The sequence below is a fragment of the Acipenser ruthenus genome, chromosome 19 (genome assembly GCF_902713425.1).
Source record: "Acipenser ruthenus chromosome 19, fAciRut3.2 maternal haplotype, whole genome shotgun sequence".
NCBI lineage: Eukaryota > Metazoa > Chordata > Actinopteri > Acipenseriformes > Acipenseridae > Acipenser > Acipenser ruthenus.
The window spans coordinates 24858475-24885461 of record NC_081207.1 but is presented as its reverse complement, the minus strand read 5'-3'; the positions used below and the strand labels follow the sequence as shown (position 1 = coordinate 24885461).

The window sequence follows — 26987 nt, the reverse complement described above, 5'->3', positions numbered from 1 at the left end:
TCTAATTTTTTTCGAAAAGTTAAAAAACAAAGTTTACCAAAAAAACCTCATAAAAATCCACAATTAATTGGGCAAGCTTTGCAGGCAAGCCCTTCTGCTTTGCCTGAGGAGTACAATGGGTTTTCTATCAATAAACACGTCCCTTGTGCAACATCAAAGGCCTTCTGCTTTATCAATAGGAACCCTTCCTTCCCACATTTTCCTGTAACTTGCTAAGCATTATGCCATTGATTTTTCAATAAGCACAGTAACCCTTGAATGGTTGAGACTGTGTTTAGCAAAAAGAAACAGAGGAAGAGAATGTGCCAGCTACTTTAATGGTCTTATCCTGTTTTCCCTGGGTTTTATTTACTTGTATTCCTATTGAAGCTGTTTCAATAATTATTCTAGCATAACAGATTCCTAGGAATTGTAGCATAAGGGCGAGGGCCTCCACCACATAAAGAAAGTTTCCAAACTGATTTGTTTGTTTAATTTATAGTATCCCCAAGTAATAATACGAGACAACTGGATAAGAACACACCTGTCTTACAACGGCAGTATTGTTCAGTCTCTTTGACGAAGAATCCAATTTATTTTCCTTAGCTGTGGCATGACACCCAATAAAACAATGGCAATAATAGAAATATTAAATTAAATTTTACACATGGCTTGGAGCAAACTGACAATTAATTTTTGGTACCACTGTACAATTAAAAAAAAATTAACTGACTAGACTAGCATTTTCTGTGGCCTGGTTAATTTAATGAAAAAAAGCATTTGATTCCCTTCCCCCTGTGAAGGGAGTACTCCTAAGAAGCAGATGTTACATCTTGGTAGATTATTCATCATGTAAATATAGTTAAAATGAATTCATTCAGGGAGTTTTATGCAGGCGCCATGGGTTCAGTGTTGAATTCCAGAGACGGACAGAGAAAAGAAGGCAGACCAACTAGCGCAAGAGAGAAGCCTTTAATCCATGCAGGTAGTCACTGCCACTGACCACTGTCTGGATGGGACAGCATGTAATAAAGGGGCTCAGACACAGCTGGGCTGTTCCAAGGATTATCTGGACTTTACCCGGCCAGGGCGAAGGCAATGGGAAGCCGTTTAAAGAAACCTGCTAATTGTGTTCCATTTGTCGGTACACTCCGCTAGGGTTAGTCTCTGTAATAATGTGTGTTCCCAAGGACTGGAATCCGATTTTTTTCTTTTTTCTTTTTATACCTGGGATTATCTTTGGCTTTATTTCACATTCAGCCTTTGTGTTGCAGTTTCCCTTTAGGCACCAGGTACAGCAAGTGCATTTTAACTGCACTGAAGAGCTGAGAATGGAGGGCTTAGACATGTGTCCATTATTATATTAAGATGGAGGTTTACAGTGCTGAGAATGGAGTGCTTCAGTCAGTTCTATTTGTGGGTTTGACAGGTTTAAGTGTGAGCATTGTGGTTAGTGAATCCCCCCCCCAGCATGTGGCTATTTCATCAAGCTCTTGCCTTGCGCCGTAAATCTCATTTGTTTATTGGAGACATTAAAGGCTTCCCGACTTTAAACGGATGTCACTTTGTTACCATAAGTACTGTAGACAACCGTATTATATTCCCAGGCCCATCGGTGGCAGCGTGACGCCTGACAACCCACTAGCACATCAATAACTAGCATTGGCTATTGAATTAGGCCTACTTGTTTGTAAAGAGTAATCTTGTTTGGTTCAAACAACAGACATGGCAGGTTGACTAGTGAAGCTTTCTGTCGGCCTTGTGGCGCAGCCAGGATTTCATACCAGCTCCAGGCCATACTGTGGGTGTAAGCCGAGTGGTTAGTGCTGTGGACTGGGAGTCGAGAGATTTAAATATGGCTTAAATCCCTGTCTATCTTCTGACCTGGATTAGTTTCTGTACACTTCTGTTTCATACAGAACTATTTGACTAATTAAGAATCCTCAATATTTTAGGTTTCAGTCAGAAAACTAAAACTAGGTTATTACATTTAAGGTCTTTGTAATTTTACAAAATGTTGCCCTGTATTTGGGTTACTTAACATGAACAACTTTATTGTCCTTTCATTAAAAATAGCACTTTGGATTAAAGACCTACAGTTGACCCACAGCTGGCCCAATTACCCCTATTTGTCTGAGCTGTTTTACTCAGAGTGTAATATGCGCCATTTTGAAAAAGGAAAAACGCAAGAATACAATTTTGCTACTAAACTCACTGCAGATAATTTTAGCAACTGATGGTTCAGACTAGAAACTTTTACAAGTTTGAACTGGATATCTAGTGGTTACCCCCAGCACAGATTTAAAGCAATCACTTGACTTTTAATTAAGGTGTTTGCTTTCCTGAACCAGTATGATCTGTACTTTCACCATATAGTCTCTTGATGCACCATGACCACTTGAAAACAAGCTGAACTACCATCTCTGACCAGTACAAACCATGGCTGGTCATTGCTAGAATTGCCATCTGAGATAGCAAGAAAAATAAAAATAAAATAAGCTTCAATCTTTAAGTTTTGAAACTTTCATTAGAAAAATATACAATTATACACGACAAAATTAGTAAAAAGTTTGAAAAATATTGTGGTGAGGCCTTTGGGACGAAAAAAGTTGGAACAAAATATTCTGAATAAACACTGCAGTCAAGGCAGAGTGCAGTATGTTGTAATCTGTTGAGACAGAACACACCTCTTTGTGCCGGGAAACATTGCTCATGTAATATTCAGCAACTCAAGGTTAAAGGCCAGACAAGAGTTATTGGTTTCAGTCCCCATCGTCCCGTCCCGTCCCGTCCCCCCCCTTAATCAGTGTTCTCCCTTTGATAAAATGATGCAGGAAGAGATTGTGCTGAGGGAAATTTTTGATCTCCTTGTTTTAAATTCACACTAGACTCCTAGCGCAGCTCGGTCTCTCCCACTGAATGCCCCCACATTCAGGAGAGAGAGAATGGGTTTGTTTTCACTTGAATTATGTAGATAATCAACAGGAAGATCAAAGCATGACATTATACCATAACATACTATCCCAGTAGTCCTTCAGTGCCAATTAAACACCCCCAAATTACACTAGGCTTAAAAAAATTGTGGAACACAACAACTAAAAGTCCTATTTAATTGAAATCAAGGGACTAATCAAGCTTTTCTGATCTAAAACTGCTTCTAAGTATATAAGCAGCCCATTCAGATATCGGCAAGACTGAAAGCTGTGTACAGATTTTCTATACAAGTAGCAAAGTTTCTTTTAATAATAACAGAAGTAATGTGATGGGCACTGTAGTTTAGGTGCCAGTATTGTGGTTGCATCAATGGCAGTCTGTTTAGTGAAATGTGTGGGAGGATAGTTTTGAAGCTTAAAAACCTGTATCCCTGTTTTCCCTAACCTCTCTTCTCTCCCTTGTGCAGGCCTGGATGCGATGAACGCCTCATGTAGGCATCAGCATGGAAAGCTGTGAATCTCCCGCGGTTTCTGGGACAGACGATGGGCTCGCCTCCACCATCTCCCAGCAACAGCAGCACCTGCCACCGCAGCCCTGGAACGAGCACACTAGATCGCCGACCCCTCCCAGCAGCCAGCCCCTACCCCTGGAGCCCTTGTCACTGTCGGCACCCTACCCCTCCTCCCAGCTCCAGGCTCCTAGCACTCCCCTGCAAGAGGGAGTGAGAGAGCAGCAGAAACACCGAACGCACACTGCCCCCGGCGAGAGCGCAAAGGCAGAGCGGCAGACGAGAACAGAAGAAGAGGAGGAGGAGGGGAGCTGCGGAGAGGAAGACGATGACGATTTGGACGATCTGGACGACGACGAAGGAATGGATTGTTACCCGAGTTTGCAGCCCTTCCCGGGTATGCCCGTGGCATCTGGAGTGGGGATGCCGGCTCTTCTGGGGCAGCGGACAAGGCGGCCAGTGGCAGCAGAGAGTGGGAGTGAGGAAGGAGAGGAGGAGGAGGAGGAATGCAGCGATGTGGAGAACTTGGCCGGAGAGATAGTCTACCAGCCTGACGGCTCTGCCTACATCGTGGAGAGCATCAGCCAGCTGATCCAAAGCGGAGGGGGTGTGGCACCGTCGGGCCTACTCCCCACAAACTCTCTTCTCCCCAGCTTGGGGAAACAGGGCGAACCTGCTGGGACCTCTTCCGCGGTCTACCCTCAGATCATCAACACGTTCCACATAGCCTCGTCTTTCGGGAAGTGGTTTGGTTCCTCAGACCAAGGCTTCCCCAATACCTCATCCCTGGCAGGCCTGAGCCCTGTCCTGCACAGTTTCCGCGTCTTCGATGTGCGCCACAAAAGCAACAAGGATTACCTAAACAGCGACGGGTCTGCCAAGAACTCCTGCGTATCCAAAGATGTTCCCAACAACGTGGATTTTTCCAAATTTGATGGGCTGGCCCTCTATGGCCAAGGCAAGCCCATTCTCATGTGTTTCCTCTGCAAGCTGTCCTTCGGCTACGTGCGTTCTTTTGCCACCCATGCTGTGCACGATCACCGAATGACCCTGAGTGAAGATGAGCGCCGGCTCCTCGGGCACAAGCTCACCTCCGCCATCATCCAGGGCATCGGCAAGGACAAGGAGCCACTCATCAGCTTCCTGGAACCAAAAAACAAGAGCCCACCTCCCCCACCCACCCTGCTGCCCATGGGCCCAGGGCAGAGCTTCTATGGGACCTTCAGTGGAGTCCAATTGGAAGGGGGGAGCAGTAGTAGTAGTAGTAGCGGAGGTGGTGGGGGTAGTGAAGCTCTTAAAAAAGACTTAGTTTCTGGCCCCCAGCAAACCTTGTTAGGCTCCCTCGTAACACTGGGAGGACTAGGATGCCCCAAGCCGTCCTTGCTTACCTCAGCCCAAGGCCCTGCCAAAGACTCCAGCGTCCCGCCTGAGCGGGGAGGGAGAGCAGAGGGGCCCGCGGGGGGAAGAGGGGGGACACAAAGTGAGGAAGGGAATAGGGAAAGGGAAGCAATGGGGGAGGGGAAAGTACTCTTTCCAAACGATGATGTCTCGGACGAAGAAGAGGATTTAATAGAAGATGATGAGGAGGAGGATGACGTGGGTAACACAGTCGCCTGCAGCAGCAGTAGCAGCAGAGAAGGGGGGGAATTGGCTGTCTCAAACCAAAGCATTTCCAAATCTCCTTTACTAATGCCTAGTAGCGCTCTCCAGCCTTCCACCTGCCCCTTTGAGGCCAGTACTGCGCACAGAAACAGCAAAAGCACCTCCTCCATCTCCTCTTCCTCCTTCCTCACTGGGTTGGAAGAGGGGGCCGATGGTGGGGGGAGAAATTCTGAACTCCCTCTGAGCTTTAACTGCCAGGGGATGACTCTCCCTGCAGTAGCGGCAGCAGGCAGGGGGGAAGAGGAGGAAGAAATGGCCTCCAACACTTCCTCTGACCCTCTTGCATCCACCTCCACCACCAATATTTCCACCATCACCAATGCGACAGATGAAAGTGCCAATCGAGATAGTGCCACAGCTCCTGAACCAAATGAAAGCCCGGCTGAGGGGGAAGAGGACAGTGGTGCTCTCATGCACCATCACCACCTGCTCCACCACCATCATCACCATCACCTCCACCCCTCCCAGCACCCCCACTCGCACCCCCATCCTGGGGCTCCCTGCGAGCTGGCGGGGGCTGGGGAGTGCCCTCAGGGTGGAGGGGCCAGTGGCAGTGGCAGCGGGGTGGAGTGCCCCAAATGTGACACTGTCCTGGGCTCCTCCCGCTCCTTGGGTGGCCACATGACCATGATGCACTCTCGCAACTCCTGCAAGACCCTCAAGTGTCCCAAGTGCAACTGGCACTACAAGTACCAGCAGACACTAGAGGCCCACATGAAGGAGAAGCACCCCGACTTGGGCGGCAGTTGCGTCTACTGCACCTCTGGCCAGTCCCACCCTCGCCTGGCCCGGGGAGAGAGCTATACCTGCGGGTACAAGCCCTTCCGCTGTGAGGTCTGTAACTACTCCACAACCACCAAGGGCAACCTGAGCATCCACATGCAGTCCGATAAGCACCTCAACAACATGCAGAACTTGCAGAACGGAGGCTCCATTGCAGCTGTCACCAACACCGGGGACCAGGTCTTTGGACATGCCCCTGGTGGGGTTGTAGGTGTGCCCTCAGCTGCCCAAGCCCCTGTTCACCACCACCCTGCTCACCACCATCACCACCCTGTCCAGGCCACTGCCCATGCCGCTGGGGCCTGTGGAGCTCCCTCCCCCACCAAGCCAAAAAGCAAGCCCATGTGGCGCTGCGAGGTGTGTGATTACGAGACCAACGTGGCCCGCAACCTGCGCATCCACATGACCAGCGAGAAGCACATGCACAACATGATGTTGCTGCAGCAGAACATGAGCCAGATGCAGCACAGCCGGCTCGGCCTGGGGGCCCTGCCCTCGCCTTCGGAGGCTGAGCTCTACCAGTACTACCTGACCCAGAATATGAACCTGCCTTCCGGCCTCAAGATGGACTCCAGCGGGGCCGACACCCAGTACCTACTGGGCGGCTTCCAGCTTGACCCAAACATGGCAGCCCTGGCACCCGCACTCGGTGAGATCCTTGTTTCTAATCCTGTCAATGTCTTAATTCTTTTTTAGGAGACAATTGTTAGTACTCAAAACAGTGGATTATTTCACTGATTTTCATCACTTTTTGTTGTTAACACTAGAACGACCACGGTTACCTAAAACCGCTGCCGGCAGTCATGATGACGGTTACATTTTAAACAACATCAATATTAAAATGAAAGACAAACTATCGGATACAACGTAAAAGTTTTATTCAGGCACAGCTGAAACACCATATTTTAAATGAACAATTAATCATAACATGGTTTATTTTCTAACTTGCCACATATAAAGCACTACTTAAAAAAATTAAAAACCTATAATAAAGTAAACATTTCAAAAGAAACTAGTGTGTAAACAGGTATATGTATATACAAAACTGTAAAAACGAAATTTATTTTTAAATTTAAAACAAAAGTAATGTATGTTTTCTCTTGCGTGTGTGTCACTCGGTGCAGCACTGAATCCAGGTTGAGCTGCAGCAGCCTGCTGCTTTGCAGTTTTCTGACCTGAAATGTTTCTGCCGAAGTGCTGTGGCTAGCTTCAAGATGAAATCTCTCCTACTGATATTTTCCCTGGTGTATTCCTTGTACAAAACAAAGGAATTGATGGCTGCCAGGTCCAGTAGTGAAAACAACAGGCTTGTATATAAAAAAAATAGAATATTGTAGGTTATATTCAAAATAAAAACATGTATTGTAAAAGGCAGTCAAAATGACTGCTTTTTGGCTGTTCTGGGTGGGCGGGATTATAACTTCCTTATTTGTGCGATCCTGCCTTTGAAACGGCGTCAGGATATTTAATATATGTATTTTGGAAGTGTCATAAACGGTCAACCGCATAACTTTGACACGCAGAATAATTTAAATTTTGAAACCTCAAACCGTCAAAATGACTGCCGTGGCGGTTCTAGTGTTAATACAAATACATAAAATGAAAATAATAATTATTATTATTTGTTTATTTAGCAGACGCCTTTATCCAAGGCAACTTACGGAGACTAGGGTGTGTGAACTATGCATCAGCTGCTGAGTCACTTACAATTAAGTCTCACCCGAAAGACGGAGCACAAGGAGGTTAAGTGATTTGCTGAGGGTCACACAATGAGTCAGTGACCTGAGGTGGGATTTGAACCAAGGACCTCCTAGTTATAAGCCCTTTTCTTTAACCACTGGACCACACAACCTCCTAATATCATTACCAATGTACCACTGGTGTTCCCACATTAGTGACAGTGGTTTTAGTGCAGGGCAGTAGAATCCAGCAATGGAGACAGATGATGGCGCTGATGAAAATAATTGCATACAATATGAAATTTAAAAAAAGTAACAGGCTATTAAAAAAAAGCATTAGGCAGTCTTATAATAGGGTCCCTGTTAACTGCCTCCGAAATGAAAATCATTTTATGTTGCAACAAAGCTAGAAACTATCGTTTTGAAAAAAAGTGGTAGGTTGTCAAAAAGCACTCTGTTTTTTGGCTTGTTCAGCAACCATGCTGCAAAGCAGAATTGATTAAAGAAATAAAAAACTTGGATCTTTAACTTTTCATGTTAAACTTTTCATGTTGGGTTGATTTTGAATAAAAGCTCAGTTTGGGATTCTTGCATGTTGGATGCTTCAATTCGGTATTTTTGCTTTTTGTACTGCGTTTTAATTCTTTAACGAATTAGATAAATCAAAATACTGCATACATGAAATGAACAGGTACATGTAATTCTACTTTTATTAACAATACCCTCTCATTAACTCACTCCTACAGTTTGTTCATTTTGATTTGTCCTTTCGCTATAATGAACCCCTCAATATAATGAACAAAAGGCACGTGCCCCAATAAGTTCGTTATAGTGAGGGTGTACTGTAGTTTAGTTACTCCCTTTTTGGGAATGATTTCAAAGCCTGCTTTCTTTCTTTCCAATAAAGTAAGGCACAAAAGGCTAAACCTGTGATAAACTTTAGTAAACCGAACTGTCTATATTTGTAGAAATGGGGCACTATAGTGGGATATGGCTGATTTTAATTAGATAGTGTTTCTTATTTGAAAGTTGGCTGATAACATATTCCAGATATTTTCTGCTCTTTAGGTAAACAAGCAGAAACAGTCTTTGTGGTTTGCAGAGCATTGGGAAGTAAAAGGTTAATTGAGTCTGCTTGCTCCCTTCTCTCTCTCTCTCTCTCTCTCTCTCTCACTCTTTTTGGTGGAGCTGCCAGCTCCCTGTGTGCTGCCCCAGGGCACACCTGCCCTGTTGAACTCGGCACAGTTCCTTTTGTTAGAGAGAGAGAGAGAGAGAGAGAGAGAGAGCGAGCAGTGATGCCAACTTTTCAGACTTTTCGCTAGATTGGCCTCAGATAGTCGTTATTTATAAGCAAAAGTCAACAACCGATCATAGTACATAGACACAACACCTACATATAGTATACAGTGGTGTATTCCGAAATCTAGAAGTACCAGAACATTGGGACCCGGAGGGGGGAGGGAGAAGCGGGAAGCAATTTGAAATACATTATTATCACAATGAAACGGCTGCGCTGCCAAACCCCAAAGAACATGGGAAAGTTCGTCACATCTGTAACTGTAAAAGCAAAACTTCAAAATAAAACAACAGCACACTAAATATTTCCAGCAAAAAATGTATTTATTGAGCAGTCGCAATAAAAATCCCAACGGCAGAAACACGGATAAGTTAATAATGCAATATCACAACTACGTCAAATATCGTCGCATGTATTTATAGTCTTAACATGAACGACAACAACAAACAACAATATTTTTAACCTTCTTAAGAAGTCATGTCTCTCGTGTACAAAAAAGCTAACAAAAATAAAAATGGTAGCCTGGTATTTACAGAACATAAGAAAATAACGGAAGCACCGTCTTTAAAATATTATATTGCAAGATTTTCACAAATTATTTATAGGACTTAGTTAAAGGAAAGGTTAACCGCTCAGCTTCACGTTTAAAGTTTGTTTGAAATGTCTAGGTGACATGGTTGCGAATATCAAATGAATATTGAACTTTAAGCCAACTTTACCACTGGCGACGCCATGTTGCTGGTTTGTTTAGAACCAGGTTCGTGGTTGCTAAGCAAAAAAGTTATGCATTGACTTTTCCTTGCGTATTCAAATGGGACAGGACATTATTGGATTTCATTTTAATGACCCTGACAAGGATTCTAAAACGAATGACAATGATACTAAAAAGGACCTTACTAATACTGGATAATCGAAACGTTTGCCGATTTTGGATCTCTTAAATTCTCCGATGACTGTCCTGGAAATCACTAGATTTGTAGCTAGTCGCTTTTGACAAAAAATGTCGCCAAGTCAGCCCTTAAAGTCGCTAGGTTTAGCGACAAATTCACTAAGTTGGTAACACTGAGAGAGAGAGGCTTTCCAGTCCACCCCTCCCATCAGAAACACTTCAAAGAGAACAACCTTGGTAGCTGGTTTTCCCTGCTGCCTGCAGGGCCCACACTGCTAAATAAATATAGTTTGATTTTAGATTGACTTATGTGTATGCAAATCTATTGTAAGAGGGAAGTTCCTGCCAGACTGGACTGGCACTGAAGAGCTGGGAACAGAGTGGTTTAGTTCAAATTATCAAGATGCAGGATAACAACAGTCCTGGAGAGCTGAGTAAGGAGTATTTTAGGGTTCACTAGTAAGGTGCAGGGTAACGACAGTGCTGGAGTGTTTTTAAGTGCTTGTTAATACAAAGGTAGATACTGATACGATTCCCAATAAAATGTCCCTGCACTGTGTTGCCTGAGGAGTAGATAGAGATCACCTTTTATCCATGTGTTCATTTTAATGGCTTAGTAGAACATTTTAGTCTATGAAACCTGATATTTTTATTTGGGTTATAATAACTGGGAAATTCTAGTCTTTGAGACGTTATCTTAATTTTCCTAGGACAACCTTTTGGAAAGGGGAGGGTAGCATTAGTGACTGTTACACACTCCCTCAGTCAGGCTACCCTAACATTATGCTTTTTATTTGTTGGGTACTATACAGAAACAACTGCTTTGGTCAGCAACAGATTTTTTTTTCTTTACTTTGTAACTCAGCAAGGGTTGGTCTGTTGTCGAGAGAAGTGTTGTGCGTGCCAGACAAAACCCGAAGTTTGTACAGACTTGTCTCAAACTGTCGCGAGTTGAAAGACATTAACAGGAATTGATTGCTGTGACTAATTCTTTTTTCTTTTCTGCCATCTGGTTAATTTTCTTGCAAACGTCTAATAAGCATGTTACGGAATGGTACTGAGGCGTTCTAAGGCTTTGTTTTCTGAAAGGGTTGCAGACTCTGAGACGCGCGCACGTGCTTGCACACGTTCACACACCCATGTATGCACCTTCTTACACATGGACATGTCAATTGTATTTGAAGTACCATGACTTTAAAGTTCAAGATTTTTTTTTTTTTTTTTTTAAATAACGGTGTTGCCTTTTAAACTATAATGACAAAAACACCTCAAAAGTTTAAGAGCACCTAGGGGTGAGTCATTAATGGCCATTTTACTCCATTTAAATCAATAACAATTTGGTTTACTTAAACAGACCATTATCTCTTTTTCAAATAAATTATAGGCACATTTTGCAGTGGTACCCCTAATTTTACTACCAATGCATATGGACTTGGTAGGGACATTTTGTTTTTTATTTTTACCGCCTACAAATGTACCCTGCTAATGTTGACCCATAGTACTAGTACCCCATTCAGTATGTATTGCATTTTTTGTATATGTTCAGGGATTCCAAGATATTTAACATTAAACTAGAGAAGATAATATATTATACATACATACACACACACACACACACATACACTGAATGAGAGTAAGAGGTGAAATAGCAAAATGGCAGAGGCAGGCACTGATAGATTTCAGTGGGTTCACAGAGGTCTTGCATCTGGACGTAAAAACTCAGGTCATGGAGAAAATCCGGACTGAGCCTGCATACCAAGGCAATAAATAAAACCGTGCTGCTGGAATTAATTTAGTGTAAAGTCAGGCAGGGTCAGCCAGCACTTTGTCTGGGCAATGATAGATTCAAGATCAGGGGAGCGTTGGCAACAACTAAAAAGGAGTTATTTTTCTCTGCTTTTACATGTTCTGTTTTATTTTATTTTTGATGATTTACTTTTCACTTCTTTGTTGTAGTTCATTAGACTTTTCTTCTCATGTAACACTCATGTATTCAATCAGTACCCCCTGTATTACTTCTAACAAGCTTTGAGGCAGCACTGAGAAATTGAGGAGGTTTAAGTAGCTCAGTAAAGACCTGGAATTGATTTAGAGGTACATATGCTTAAATACAATGAGACATGCCATGGGTACATTTTTAGTCCTTTTAAAATAAATAAATAAATAAAATAAAAAATAACAATCTTAAATCTGCTTTGGCTAAATCAGTTCTTCTGTAGCTGTTCGAACAGCAGCCTGTGGAACTGAATTCATCTGAACTTAATACAATGCTGTCTTAAGCAAAGGCAGTCAGTGGTTTAGGTTTACTAAGCTTCCATGCCAGTACTGAGTGCGCTCATCCACTTTCCTATTGGAGTAAAATAAAAAAGAAAATGAACTGGTTATTGCTAGCATTGGAATATTGGACCCTTTTTCACAAACCTTTAACCCATGATTGCATTTCAAAATAAACACTGAAGCTTTGTAAATCTGTTGTTGAATTGGTGCTGAAATAATTCAATTTTCATAGTTTGGAAGGTATGCAACTACTAAGAGGGAATCGGTTGCACAAAAAATAAAAAAATTAAAATATTGAAAAAATCCTGGGGTGTATTCAACTGATCTAAACACTGCTGTAGTTTACATAATTAAAATAGGACTCTCCCTTGTGTTTTACATAATTTAAAGACTGAAATACACACTTCCATGCACTGGTAGATATTTGGTCAACAAAGCCTATTTTAATTACCTGAAAAGTGGTCGGTTTTAGACCAGTTAGGTGAATTGAATAAACTCCAGTTTTGTCACTTAAGAACTCGCAGGCAGCACAACGTGACATAACATTTGTGTGTTGTGGTTCTGTTCACAGTAGGTAGCGAGATCCCTATGGACATGCGGCTAGGGGGCGGGCAGTTGGTGTCTGAGGAGCTGATGTCCCTGGGAGAGAGTCTGTCCCAGTCCAGCGACCCATCCCTCAAGCTATTCCAGTGTGCTGTGTGTAACCGCTTCACCACAGACAACCTGGAACTGCTGGGGCTTCACATGGGCACAGAGCGCAGCCTACCCGAGGAGGAGTGGCATGCCGTGGTGGGAGATTCTCACCAGTGCAAGCTCTGCCGGTACACCACCCAGCTGAAGGCCAACTTCCAGCTGCACTGCAAGACCGACAAGCACGTGCAGAAGTACCAGTTGGTGGCGCACATCAAGGAAGGAGGCAAAGGCAACGAGTGGCGCCTCAAATGCGTGGCCATCGGCAACCCCGTGCACCTAAAGTGCAACGCCTGTGACTACTACACAAACAGCTTGGAGAAGCTTCGTCTGCATACGGTCAACTCACGCCACGAGGCCAGCCTGAAGCTTTACAAGGTGAGTGAATGTCGGCCTACGCCACCCTTTCTTTCCTTCAATGTAGTTTAGTTCAGTTGTGCTTTATTGTCATTAGTCAGAAGCAAAACCACAAATGAATGGATACAAATAAAATAACATTACATTTTTAAGTGAGTGTAAGTGAAACTCTAATACATCTGAATCAGGAAATCAAATGAAAGATTTGATAGAAGAAAAAGTAAAGTTGCACATGCTTCTCTCTCTCTCTCTCTCTCTCCCTCTCTCTCTCTCTCCTTCATTCTCTACATATAGTTATAAAGTCTGTATTTCAATTTGAACTACTGTTGTGGGGGGGGGGGGAACAAAACCACAAACGTTTCCAATTGATTTTGAAGGTTGCCCCTGTGAAATGTTGTACTGTGCTTTTTTTAAATCATTTGCGCCATCATCTACTACTCTACCTGTCTTCATAAAAAATAATAATTAAAGTGGAAGCCTGAATGTACTCGAGGCTCTTTCATGCAGCAATGGAATGGGGCATATTCAGACAAACAGGTACGTTTTGAGTTTCTGAAATGAGTACGTTGTTGGGGAATCAAGTTCCATTTCAGTCTTTTCAGATCAGACCTATGCCCAAGTGACGATTAGTAGAGCTTAGCTAAAATAGGTGAGACACAGTATTTGGTTTAAGGCAAAACCAGCTTGAGTTTTGAACAAACTGCAGCCTTGACCAGCCTCTGCGAGAAAGAGAGAGCTAATTTTCCTCTGGCAGGGAGGCTGAATTGTTCTCGACAGCCGTATTGATTTTTACTGGACTCTGAGCTTCACCTTTTCCTCTAATCATTCTATAATGGCCAGTGGATGAACACTCCGGTACAAATCGCCATAAATCTAACTGCACTGATTCCACTTACATACCCTTCTCCCAGTCCGCTTCGGGCTGATTTAACCCAGACTGACAACACATTGTCATCGATGGGAGAGGGGGGGTGCTCTTTAATCATCCAGCTAGCTGAAGCCCCCACTTTCTCCCACAGTAACAAAAGGAAGTTAACAAAAAACTGCCTTAGTTTTTGTAATATAAACCTGAATATATGTGAAGCTATGTGACAGACAAATAAAGAACAACATACACATGATACAGATCTCCAGTTCCTTGTCTAATCTTAGGTCATTCAGTATTTGTTTGCACATGCATTGATAAAAACTTACTTGCAAAAGCAGCTCTTCATTTTGAGAAGAATACAAACTTGAGAGAATTTATGAATGAAAGGAGGCCATTCGACCCCATCGGTTCTTTGTAGCTGACTTCTGACACTGGGAATATATGTTGCTGTGAAAGACCACACTTGTCCATACTGTATGTGCACAGCTGCAGAGGCAATGATGAGGAGATAGAGAGAGCCCAGTGCTAATCGCCCTCAAAGCTCAGCCCAGACATGTAGCCAGGATATTTACAAATACCACAATGATTCAAATGTGTAACCTAATCCCTCCAACACTGCTCAGGGAATAGAGCTAGGGCCTCCAGGCATATTCGGCAAGTGTCCCGTCTTCAGGAAAAAGTTGAGGTTTCCAGATTGGTGGGGCAGGCGTCCCAGGTTTCACCACCACACTGTGGCTCCGACAATCTCTTCTTTTCCACTTCTTTTCCTTCGATAATTGTTTTCCAGAGATGTTGCTGAGTGATTTCTTTTTTTTTTTTTGGTTTGGCCTGTGAGTTGTGAGTTGCTGGGTGAAGCTTACTTGTTAGTAAAGAAGTTGGGAGTTCAAGTACGATTGAAAGACTGCAGTCTTGCCCCACTGCCTGCTACCTTCACATCACACCACAGCTGTCTCTAAATCGCTAATTTAACTCCTGTTTAAGTTAATGCATGCCAATTGCATTTGATTACATCTGTCCAGAAGGTTATATGTAGTTATTAACATTTAAGTCTGTTTGTAACACTGCTGATGACTAACCAAAGATTTTGAATGTAACTCAACCGTATTCAGAAACATTCAGAAACTGGAAAAACATAAAAAAAGGCATTTGAATCTGATTTAGTCTTTAACAGGAGGCTGTGTGGTCCAGTGGTTAAAGAACAGGGCTTGTAACCAGGAGGTACCCGGTTCAAATCCCACCTCAGCCACTGACTCATTGTGTGACCCTGAGAAAGTCACTAAATCTCCTTTTGCTCTGTCTTTTGGGTGAGACGTAGTTGTAAGTGACTCTGCAGCTGATGCAGAATTCACACACCCTAGTCTCTGTAAGTTGCCTTGAATAAAGGCGTCTGCTAAATAAACAAATAATATTAACAAACCAACGTTTGATGATGCAATTTGATTATATGTTGAGCGCAATAGAAGTACTTTGTATGAATATGTGCTGTGGTACAAACACATTTACAACAGTTTTATATTTTAAAATAGCAATGGTATGAATAAATACACAATGGAAATTCATTGCATTACCAAATGAGCACCAGTGTGCTCCTGTATCAGGAAACCTATGCAGTAGGTTTTCTAAAGATTCTCCTGGGGTATAACATTGGGGTACCATTATAATCCCAGTGCATGTTTTTCAGTCTATCTGTACGATTTATGTAAAAAAATAAATAAAAATGTAATCCACGTAAAAAAGCAAACACATTTTGGTTGTTGTAAGTATATATATATAAATTATTATTATTATTATTATTATTTTAATATCCGTCGGCATAAATGCACCGTAACATGTGGCTGTCCCTTTGGACACTGCCCAAATCAGACTGGTTTGCATTAAGCAGCCCCTTTGTGTGCACAGCTCCATATAAATTGGAGCCTGTAATTACTGGAATTAAAAAGGATGATTTCAACTGAGGGCTAAACTGGATGGGGATAATTTGAGAGTCTGTGGTATGCAGTCCATATTAGGGCTTTCTAAAAATATCCCCCCACGTATCGGAATGTTCCGAAAGGCTTCTGAAAGTAAGTTTCTTGTGCTGACCACAGAGACCACCAGCATGGGAGGGAACCTGCCACATCTGAAAAAGAATCGGATTGGGGCTGCATCCACTATACATAAAAGTGATATCTGTGCGGTGCAGAGTGGTAATTCTCTAGCTTCTCGTGGCTTTCACCTCTCAAGGCCTAGGTTTGAATCAGGCTTCCAGTGGATGTAGGCCCGCATCCCAAAGCCAACACAATTCAGCATCATTGGCTGTCTCTCCTTAAGAGAGAGACTTGGGCCTCAATGTGTTTGTTTAAAAAAAAAAAAAAAATATATATATATATATATATATATATATATATATATATATATATATATATATATATATATATATATGTAAAAGATTTATTTTGATACATACATTTGTTTAAATATTTGTCAGCCACACAGAGTTTGGTGACCACTTTAGCCCTCATTGGACAGTAGTGTAATCTGCATCACAGGCCTCCTAAGCCAGCCTGAAGCTGCTGGCAGTGTGAGGAAGTTCACTTTATCACTGTGTTCTCATTTACTTTCAATCTCCATTGCTGCCAATTGAAAAATCCATCACAAAGCAAAATTAATAAAACTGAATACAAATAAATACGTTGGTTCGCCTTTGATGGGTGGTTAGCTGTTGTGAGTGGGGGCTGTTTGAAAGAGAAGGCCACGGTCCTCCAGCGAGACGGTGCTGTCCAGTGCAGGCAGTCAGGGAAGGTGGAGGCAGTGCTGGCTGAGTGTGCGCTCTGGAGTACGGGGGTAGGAGGAGAGGCGGAGCGCTGGGGTTAGCTGGCTACCTTCCTTGTCTCAGGGGCCGGTGCGGTCTGCAGTAATTGAGATTGATTGGATGTTATTTTTCCTCTTGCAAATGTAGTCCATTAGCTTGGCACATGTATAATCAGTTTAGAGTGCAGTTAACTGAATGTAATCATGTTCCTCAGTGTCTGCTCACATAAAATCCGCTCCAGATGCAGCTTGGCTGAGGAGAGAGGGAGAAGAAAAGAGAAAGAAAGAAAGAAAGTGCAGTTACTATCGCGAGGGGGATCTTCATTACCTCCCACTGTTTCCAAGTACTATTCGATACACATGCATACCAAGAAATTATTATTCTGTAGTTATGAAGACTTGCCTCAGAAGCTCTTAAAAACTAGAAACTAATCATAACGCTACAAAGAAACAATATACCTTCTCAATTATCTTTGTTTTTTAGCATTAAAATAGATATAAAAGGACCTGAATTTTGGGCGGCACAAGGCTGTGTTTTTTTTTTTTGTTTTTTTTTTCATATTTTCCTACGCCTAAAAGATTCCCATGTGAGTATTTGCTATTCTTAACTCCAGCAGGGAATGGGTTGCGCAGCAATGAAAGTTGGGCTAAAGTAAATATTCCTACTTGTTTTCTTTTAAAAATGTGTTGTTTTATTTTTATTTTTATTTTTTTTTACCCTGTTTGCACTGTAAACATTACCAGCACACACATGCTAAATAGAGCAAGAAAAAGGATAATAGTAAAACTGCATATATGTTTGAAAATAAAATAGTGCATGTTATTCTAAGTATCTAAAGTTTCAGTAAAGTCAGGTGTATGTGATTTTATTGACCTAATGGCCTGTCATTTCTCTTGAGCTGGGGAGGGGGTGGGAATCAGTCGGAGCTAAGCCACTCCCCACTCCTGTAAGCCCACCCCCAGGTGTCAATCATAGAGATTGGCTAAATCTTTCAAAGGGAGGTTCATTTAGAGGAGATACTGTACCAATTAGCATGGCTAGCCAGCCAGCATGCTGTAATAACGCTCATTGGGAAAAGGTTGCTGGATTCCTGGAAGCATTGCCCTCATTTACTGGTACTATCCCTCTAATAAAGCACTCACTCTAGATTCACCGGACCTGTCACTCAAACAGCAAGCAAGGCTTCTGTAGCCTTAAAGCAACAGTACTACTTGCTTAACAGTTGGCAAAATATACCCTAGCAGTTGTACTGCATGGGGGGTGCATATCTCTGAAGGTACTCCTCTACATCAATGTTTCACACCAATAGCTCATCCAATACTATGTTCTCAAATACTATGCAGTAAGGTTCCCTGTGGAGTGAGTGGGTTATATGGGAGCAAGTGGGTTTGGTCTAGTTTTGTGTTTTAATAATAATTAAAAAATAAATAAATAAATAAATAACAAAACACTGTACACAGTGAACCACACAAAAATAAATATTATCCTGTTTGTTTTCATATTTTAGTTATGTCAACGGCAACAGTAGTTGGATTCAACATTTAATGTAGACCATTAGTATAGTGTCAAGGCCAGTCATTGCACTGCAAGTACCGAGAGAGATAGAACTGTACTAGCGAGGGCATGTCTCTCAGGTAGGAGCTGTTTCTATTGGCTGATTTGAACCCCCTGCCCAGTTTGGAGGCCAGGCCTCACAGATGGAATTTGATAATTGTTGCTGCTCCCACTTCAAAGGGGCCTGGATGTGACCTGACAGGTCTGTGGGTAGGACCGGCTTGTGTTTTTGTTTTTTGTGTCTTTCATTGAGACTATTGATAAAATAGGGTGCAGTTCATTTCAATGCCATGAATCGGTCAAAAAGCAGACAGACTGCTGTGTTTTAAGAATGCCAGTAAAAATATATATATATAACAAACTAAAAAAAGCATGCTATCTACTAAATAATGAGAAATGTACTTTTAAAACTACAGAATACTCAAGCATGTTTAAGTACATTTCTTTTTAAAATCTGTATGGTCCTAATAACAGTGTTACTCTGAAGAGCAGTGGGAGTGGCTGCCTGAGGCCTTGTGTTTCTGTTGCCCTCAGTGTGCTCAGAGAAGTCAGTCCGGCTCTTATCCTGTTATCTGATGCCGGATCAGCATTAGGAGGGAGATTGGCGGGTATTCTTGAGTCAATGAGCGGGATTTCCTTTTCTCTCTGAAGCAGAGGAACATCAGGGTCTGCGTTAAAACACAGAGCTGAAGAGAGTTTTTAAAGACTGTGGGTAGGGGAGTAACAGGTCTAGTCCAGCAAACTCCCCGGGCTAGGTGTGGCTCCTGCTGTCTTGTCCACTCTCTTTCTTTACATTTAATATCCACATTTAAATAAATACATAAGCTCTATATATGGATTTACATTTGGACTAAACACAAAGGAATATACTTATTCTACTTTATTTTCCAAGCTAAGAGCCAAACTACACTATGCGCACACACACCTGATAATAACAACAACAAAACATTAACCTGTCCAGTATTACAGTGCTGTGGGTGGTCTTGTGTTAGACCTTGTCAATGATTAATAATAACATAAAAAGCCTTATCCCCTCCCTACCCCACCCAAATCCTCCTCACCTAACTCTGCTCTCCTTTCATCCTGTCCCCTCCCCTCCCTTCCGTGCCTAATTTTTCTTTCAGCTTACTCCAAACAAGAGGCTTTTTCCAGAGAATGGACTCTGGTGTTTGCACGTCACTGTTGTATTTTGTTTTTTTTGAAAAAAGTGGTTTGCCTAAAAAACAATAACCAGCAATAACAACAATAAACAAACAATAAAATGTTTTTTCCAACTGGCGTCTTTTGGGTTCCCATGTGAAGTGAGTTTTGCAGGGTTTCAGCCCGCAAACATTTAGAAAAGAACCCAAATTGCAGCTTATTATTAGAAATTGTGTTTGCAGCCTCTAAACCACAACATTTTAAAACGACAGGCATTTATCTGTGAAATATTCTAATGGAATACTCCTAGGTTATTCTTTTGGTATAAAATAATCATTAATAATGGTAGCTATTTACACCAGCACAACTTAGTTAAAGTTACCAGTAAAACAAAAAAATGCATTAGACAGTAAGTAGGAAAGATATTATACAGTAACTCCTGTGAAATTCATCTGACTATTTTACCATTTGGATTCAGGTATTTTTGAACGCTTCTGGGTTGGTATTTGAAAGGAAGATGTCTGGGGACTTAGCTAGATTTAAAAACACACCCTCCTAAAGGCGACGCTGCTCTACATGTTTGTCCAGTATAGTTCTTAAAGGCCGGCACAGTGACCCCTGGGATCCTGTGAGCAGGTAAATGCCTTGTCCCTTTGATACAGCAGAGCTCAATTGCTCTAATTCTCAATGGGAGCTAAGCCTAGGGTTGGAGAGTGAGACAGACCAGCTTAGTGGCTCACCAGCATCAATACACAGGGGCTTAGCAAGGAGATTAGCAGCCTGAATGTGGTCAGAGCTTTAAACAGCATTTCATTCTCTGTTTGGGCTACTGCAACCTAGTCCAAAGTGAAAATAAGTGCATAATGTAAGACACAAATAGTCTATAAATAAAGATGTAAATAATAACTGGTAAATGTATGTGTCGAAATAGGTTTCTATGGGGAGGAATCTTCTGTCTACCCTTGTACTGTATGAGGTCTCATTGCAGCCTCCTTCCATTGTGCTGCTCTAATGCTACCATTAAGTACAAAACGGTTACCACAGCTGCATCGGCATTGCATTGAACTAGAAAGGGTTTTGGTTCTGGAGTATAGGTGGGTTCTGCCCTCCCCTTTTTTATAGGTATTTCATAGCGCAGTCTCATATTTCACCTAATTGCCGCCTTCTTTGGTGCGAGGGCGAGGGCTGGCAGCTATAAATCAGCCGTCGTTTTTTTGGGACGATGTTTATTCCAGATGGAGTCGGACAGTTCCATCCCTTTGTAATTAAGCAGCTCAGCCCGGGGTGTCATCTGGTATTTATTGTGGGGGGCTCTGGAAAAAATCTTTTTGCACCTTGTTTTCTCATCACAACCTTTATTCTTGTAAAAAAAAAAAAAAGGAAAAGTATAATCCAGCAGAGGGGGGAAACCCTCCCTCTGTGAATGCCTGTGTCAGAATGTCTGTGTATTGATTTAGGAGGTGAGGTGGGGTGTCATTAAACTTGCAGGTAATCAAAGCAGTCTGTTGCAAAAAATTCAATATGAGTGGGCACAGATTGTTCCCAAATGTTATCTTTTTTTTTCTTATTCTTTTTATGTCTTGCTTTGAGTTCATTAAAGTGCCCCAGATAGTTGTATATTTTTAATATATTTTTCATATTGCTGCACAACACTGTTGTTGTATTTCAGCTTAAACTTCTTGTGCTGCAGGGCAGCCTTACTTTGCCAGGAAGTGATACAGTGCCAGGAAGCAGTGGTACCGTATCACTTGTGATTGGGTGAGATGCCTCAGAGGGCTGAGCGTAACTTGCACATTCCAATGCACATGGTTTCAGTAATGAGGTTTATTGAACCCCTGTCCTGCTCTCACTTTCCCTCCTTCGTTTATATGGTAAGTCGGAGGGTCAGCCTGTCTGGGTTCTGTTTTTTTACTAGTTACAGCTGAGTGAAAAAGTAAAAAATAAATTCACTTTAAGTGTTTTCACACATTTGGGTTTTATGAAGCCGCTTTTCAAATCGCCATGGTGATTTATGGAATGGGGTGCCCTTTCAGGTTAACTCATTCTGTGCCCTGTGGCGTTTAGTTTAGCTCTTATAGTCCAGGGTAAGTGAGGAGGTGGCAGAATGGAAAAGCAGTACTGGCTTGATCTCATTTGTTTCCCTTTTAAACTGTGTTGCTCTTTCTCCTGTCAGAGGTATAGTTACTGGGGTATAAGGATTCAGAAAACCCACGGTCAAGGCTTAAACATAGGCTTCTATGCCACCATAATTTAACATCAATCCCACTTGAGGGTGGAATTCTAGAGAAAACCCATGGTCATCACTTTTGGGATTCGGATTCCAGCCCTCTGCCCTGGATTTCAGCACTGTCCTTTCAGTCACTCCCTGCCTCTCTACAGACTCCCAAGTATTCGACTTTTAAATCATTAAACATGATGAAGCCACCTCCTCAGAGTCTGGTTTTTATGTACAAAAATCAAACAGCATCTGCCATTCCTGATCAGCAGTAACAGCCGTCACAATGGAGTTACAAAGGCAGAACAGGAAAAGCCATTAACTGCCAATCACTGCATCGATCCCCCCCCCACCCCCCCCCCCCCAAACAGCCTGCTCCTAGTCCACCACTATTTAAGAGGAGACAGCGAGCAATGGAGAGAGCGAGTGAAGGGAGGAAAGAGACTTTTGACTTTTAAAAAGTACCTGTATTACAAAATAATAATTACATTAACAAAACCATGAAGCACTTATTCAGAATAAATCAATACTGATACATATTACAAGTGGAGTTAATGTTCACTTCTCGTTCTTCCACTTAAATGGCTGCCTTTTACAAACACCTGACTTCACCACAGACTGTTTTTTTTTTTTTTTTTTTGGCTCCACTGCAAACAGCCCCCCGCCCCCGCAAAAAAAAAACAAAAACAGTTAATGTTCATACACTAGTAAATTTAATTTACAACATTAGTGAGTATTTTTTTTTCTAATTTGAAAACATTTGACAGTGTGTGTGTTAAGTGGTGTGACCATTGTAAAAAAAAAATGGACACATGCCTTTTGCTGTTGCTAATACTGACACACGTGAAACTTTGTTTATAATTATAAATAGCTAGACCAATTTATTAAATTAACATTAGTTTACAATGTAATTTTGAACGCTGGTGTTAGTATTACATCTGTAAATTACATTTAAATACTCTTTTATTTATCTTTATTTGTCAAATGTGTTTTTTTTTTTTTTCTTCATGTGAATTAATGGTAAAGTTGGTGTTCACCTTTACTGTTTTTAACTCGCCTAAAATAATATATACATCTATGGATATTATAACTGTTTGAATAATTGTTGGTGCCACTGTATGTTATAAAAACAAATGATACAAAACTATACCTTGAATTATTATTCATTACATTTGCAGTTTCATAATATAATGTTTTCATATGAGGAGTCTGGTACAGTCTTAACCAATAGTAAAATATCAAAATTTGTATCATTTCTTTATTGTTTTCTAAAAGAAAAAACAGCTTTCTTCAGATGTACCGTAGAGGCCTTTTTTCAATGGTTTTGAATCAGATAAAAAAAAATCTAACGGTGTTGGAAGGAGACAAAAGAAAGAGGGGATTGATTTTTCTTTTTCAATCGTATCGGTAGGACTAAGGGTCATTTAGAAGAATATTTACCTACTTCACAGTTTAATAGAGCCGCTGTAAATCAGAAAGTGATAGGGAGCAGAGGTTAGGATTGGGAGCAATTGCACTGTATGGATTAGGTATAGGACAGGGACCCACTAAGTGAGTTCGAACAGAGGATAGATACACAGAGACAGTTCAACAGAGAACCAACCAGCTATATCCATACAGAGAAAAAGAGAACCAGCCAGCTATAGCCATACAGAGAAAAAGAGAACCAGCCAGCTAGAGCCATACAGAGAAAAAGAGAACCAGCCAGCTAGAGCCATACAGAGAAAAAGAGAACAAGCCAGCTATAGCCATACAGAGAAAAAGAGAACCAGCCAGCTAGAGCCATACAGAGAAAAAGAGAACCAGCCAGCTAGAGCCATACAGAGAAAAAGAGAACCAGCCAGCTAGAGCCATACAGAGAAAAAGAGAACCAGCCAGCTAGAGCCATACAGAGAAAAAGAGAACCAGCCAGCTATAGCCATACAGAGAAAAAGAGAACCAGCCAGCTATAGCCATACAGAGAAAAAGAGAACCAGACAGCTATAGCCATACAGAGAAAAAGAGAACAAGCCAGCTATAGCCATACAGAGAAAAAGAGAACCAGCCAGCTAGAGCCATACAGAGAAAAAGAGAACCAGCCAGCTATATCCATACAGAGAAAAAGAGAACCAGCCAGCTATAGCCATACAGAGAAAAAGAGAACATGCTTTACATTAACCCAGTCCTGTCTAAGGTATGGAACAGTACACCTTCCTATTCATTGAGGATTTAAAGAATACTTTTTTTTCACACAAATTTGGATATGTTGCTTTTATCCTATATTTAACTCAAATTTTACAAATTATTAACTTGTATATAGGTCTGTAGGCAAAAGCAGTATAGGAGAGAATGTATCTCTCCTATTCTGCTTTTGCAATATGTGAGAGATAACTTCATCCAAGCAGACTAGTAAACGAACACTGTGTTTGTGTAACTTTTATTTGTGTCAGTAGAAAGTACTGGGGCTATTTAATTAGTTATCTTTGGGTCACCATTCAGTGCTAAAAGTATACACATTTCTGTAGCATATACACTACTACTACAAGTTAGGGTTAATGGTCTTTCAGTGTCTTCTATGGAATTGAGTCCTACAAAAATGATAACGCGGCATGTCTGAAACCAGGACTGGTTAACTGGTCTATGTTAAGTGAAGCCGTTTTCTTAGACCCCTTAAGAGGTCTGCAGTGTTTGTAAAAGCCGCTATGAGAATAGCATAGTGCTATAATTAAAACGGAATCGAAGCCACTGTAGACCAACAGCAGCGAAACGTGTATGCTTCTAACATGGGCGTGGCCTGGGTTGAGTTCGACACAATAAACACATGTGGAGACCTGTGCAGGACGCTCTGCCGGGATGATGGATGTGGCCTGGAGCTGCCGTGCTGAGCAGGGGTGCTGCGGGGGAGTCATTCACACCTTTGAAGAGGAGAAGGCAGGGGAGGAAGAGAGGGTGCTGGAAGTTTACCTCAATTTTAAAGGGCAGTGTTAGGTCTTATTCTGCAAAGCAACAGCAGGGTATGTGTTGCAGATTTTTCAAATGAAGCACTACAGATGAAACATTTTGAGTGCTGCTTTCTGGTCTCGCTTAATGAAGTCACATGTGCTGCAGGTCCTGTACTGTAGGTACTGTTAGACCATCAAGTAAACCTGATTTATGGTGTAGGAAGTGTCTTGGTAATAGAAAAGAAACCTCTGCAAAAATCTGCAGTGAAGTTAAATAAACAAGCAAAGAGCCAAGATATCTTGAGCACAAGAAAAGGGGGACCAGTCAGAATGTTAATAGTAAGAAACAATTTTAAAGCTTTAGCAATTCCTTAAGAGACTCATATAAAACAAACAAACAAAACACTGTTGTACACTTGATTGTTTTTATATCCAAGTTCCTTTTTAGGTATTACTTGATATCAAGAATAGATAATGAAATTAGTACCCAGAGAAGTGCAACCTGATTCCCAGCTAGCTGTGGTCACTGACCCCCGGATTAATAACCCCGGCTCCTGGCAGATGGAGAGAAAGTGAACAAGGAGGCCACTCTTTCTTGACCTCTGTGGGAGGGAGTGTGGGTAGCAGTCGAGAAAGAAAAAAGGCATTCTCCAAGGAGATTCCCTGCTTTGTCCTAGAAATAGCTGAATAAACAGGGGATTCATCACCAGGACAGTGTGTGGGAGGCAGGCAGAGACCTTTGTCACAGTTTATTTTTATTCGGGGGTGGGGGCAGCATTTTTCTTCTTCTTGTCTGCCCCCTTCCCCACATCCCACCTGACACATTTTGTACAACTAAATAAATAAATAAAACACAGGCCAGCTGCAATAATAATAATAATGAAGAAGCAGCACTGTTCTTGGACTGCCTATTTTTATGTTTGGGAAGGTAGTGAAGGTTAGTGTTATAGTTTAGAACCTACTTAAGAAAGGCAGGTGGCCTCTAGAGGCAAAACATGGACACTATTTATTGATATAACTATCCTATCAGACCGGTATGAGGTGGGATGGCAACTTTGTCAGTGCTGTGCTAGTTGGACGCCTGCCTTGGCACCTTTTTCAAATAAGCCTGTTTGTGCTAAAAAAGGATAATTCTACAATAACAATATATGCTCCACCTAGACCAAATCATCTCCATAAATTCTCCATCCACCGACGGTTTAATGTGCATTATGTCATGTGGTAATTCCTTTGATTCCAACATGTCTTCGTTTGTAAGTACAAGGAGCAGTCAAAGGAGTGTGGTTACTTTACAAGCATGGAGCCCGGGGCATTTGGGTGGAGAATATATGACAACGAAAGTAGGGTGGTTTAAACTGTATATACTTTACATAGTGGTGTTGTTGGTTTTTTTTATTATTATTTTTTTTTATCTGCTCTCCTCTAGCTTTATAAACAACTGAAAGCTCAATTGCATTTGAACCTCCCTTTAGAAATACAACAGCCCCTTATCGTTGTGCTGTTTAATCTTTTTGTGGCAGACATTTCTCGTCCCATTCTCTTCTAGTGTTACAGGTGAGGTCCGAGTAGCCCATGTAGTTTACTATGGGCAGCATAGGAAGTGACCTTCACCTGAATCAAAGTGTAAATGCAGATGCAAAAAATAAGGGAAGTACAAGAACAATGGACTTCTGAGTGATTTTAAAGCCTGTGTTGTTATCCCTTTAATGGAGAAAGTTTGAGTTGTATGCTCATCATTTACCCCCGGCCCAGGAACATGCAGTATGGTTGATAAAGTCCAGTCTGCCTGCCTGCAATTAGCAGGGCTGCGTTGATTTTAATGATGATTCCGATCGGATCTTGCTGGTAATTGTGTTTGCTTTAGATGGATGAGGCTTTAGGCTATTGATTCCCCCATCGACCAATCTGATCAATTCAGACTTTGTTTCTGGAGAATGGAGGTTTGATATTTAATGACCTCAGTAATGGGGGGGCCTGGCTAATTTGTGACAGAGATTAGCCTGGTGCTGAATTGCTGCAGACAATTGGAGGATCCCCTGGGATCTGCTCTGTTTTAAATGTATTGATCTAGTTATTTTAAAATGTAGTATCAGGATAAACCATTTGAGAAGAAGCATAGATGAAGGTTTCCAGGGGATGGACAATGAAACAGAAGTGCCTGTCAATGGGCTTTAGTGCCAGATCTTTGTTTCAGTGTTTAAATTGTTCTGGAGGGATACATGACCAATTCCTCAACGATTACCTCCTCTAGTTCCTTCAGGGAAATCTGCAGTGAAGGCTGATCTTCAATATGACCAATAGAGTCCTCATTTTTGTGCCTCCATAAAAACATCAGTAATTTGTGCAGGCTTTGGATACGACAACACCTGCCAACTTTGCACCAACTATCAGTGCTTTGTCAAAGCCTGTCCAGTATACTGTCTTCAGCTTTGTGACTGAAACT

General features: G+C 41.8%; 1 protein-coding gene across 4 annotated transcripts in view; it reads left to right on the top strand.

Moving 5' to 3' along the window:
* LOC117424535 (zinc finger homeobox protein 3-like) overlaps window positions 1-26987 on the top strand; it is a 147689-nt gene that overhangs the window by 47302 nt on the left and 73400 nt on the right. For all 4 annotated transcript variants that reach the window (XM_034040954.3, XM_034040953.3, XM_034040952.3 and 1 more), the window contains exons 2-3: window positions 3380-6515; window positions 12580-13076. In XM_034040954.3, the coding sequence (XP_033896845.3) occupies window positions 3416-6515; window positions 12580-13076 (3597 nt within the window). In that variant the 5' untranslated portion in view covers window positions 3380-3415. The remainder of the gene's footprint in view (window positions 1-3379; window positions 6516-12579; window positions 13077-26987) is intronic.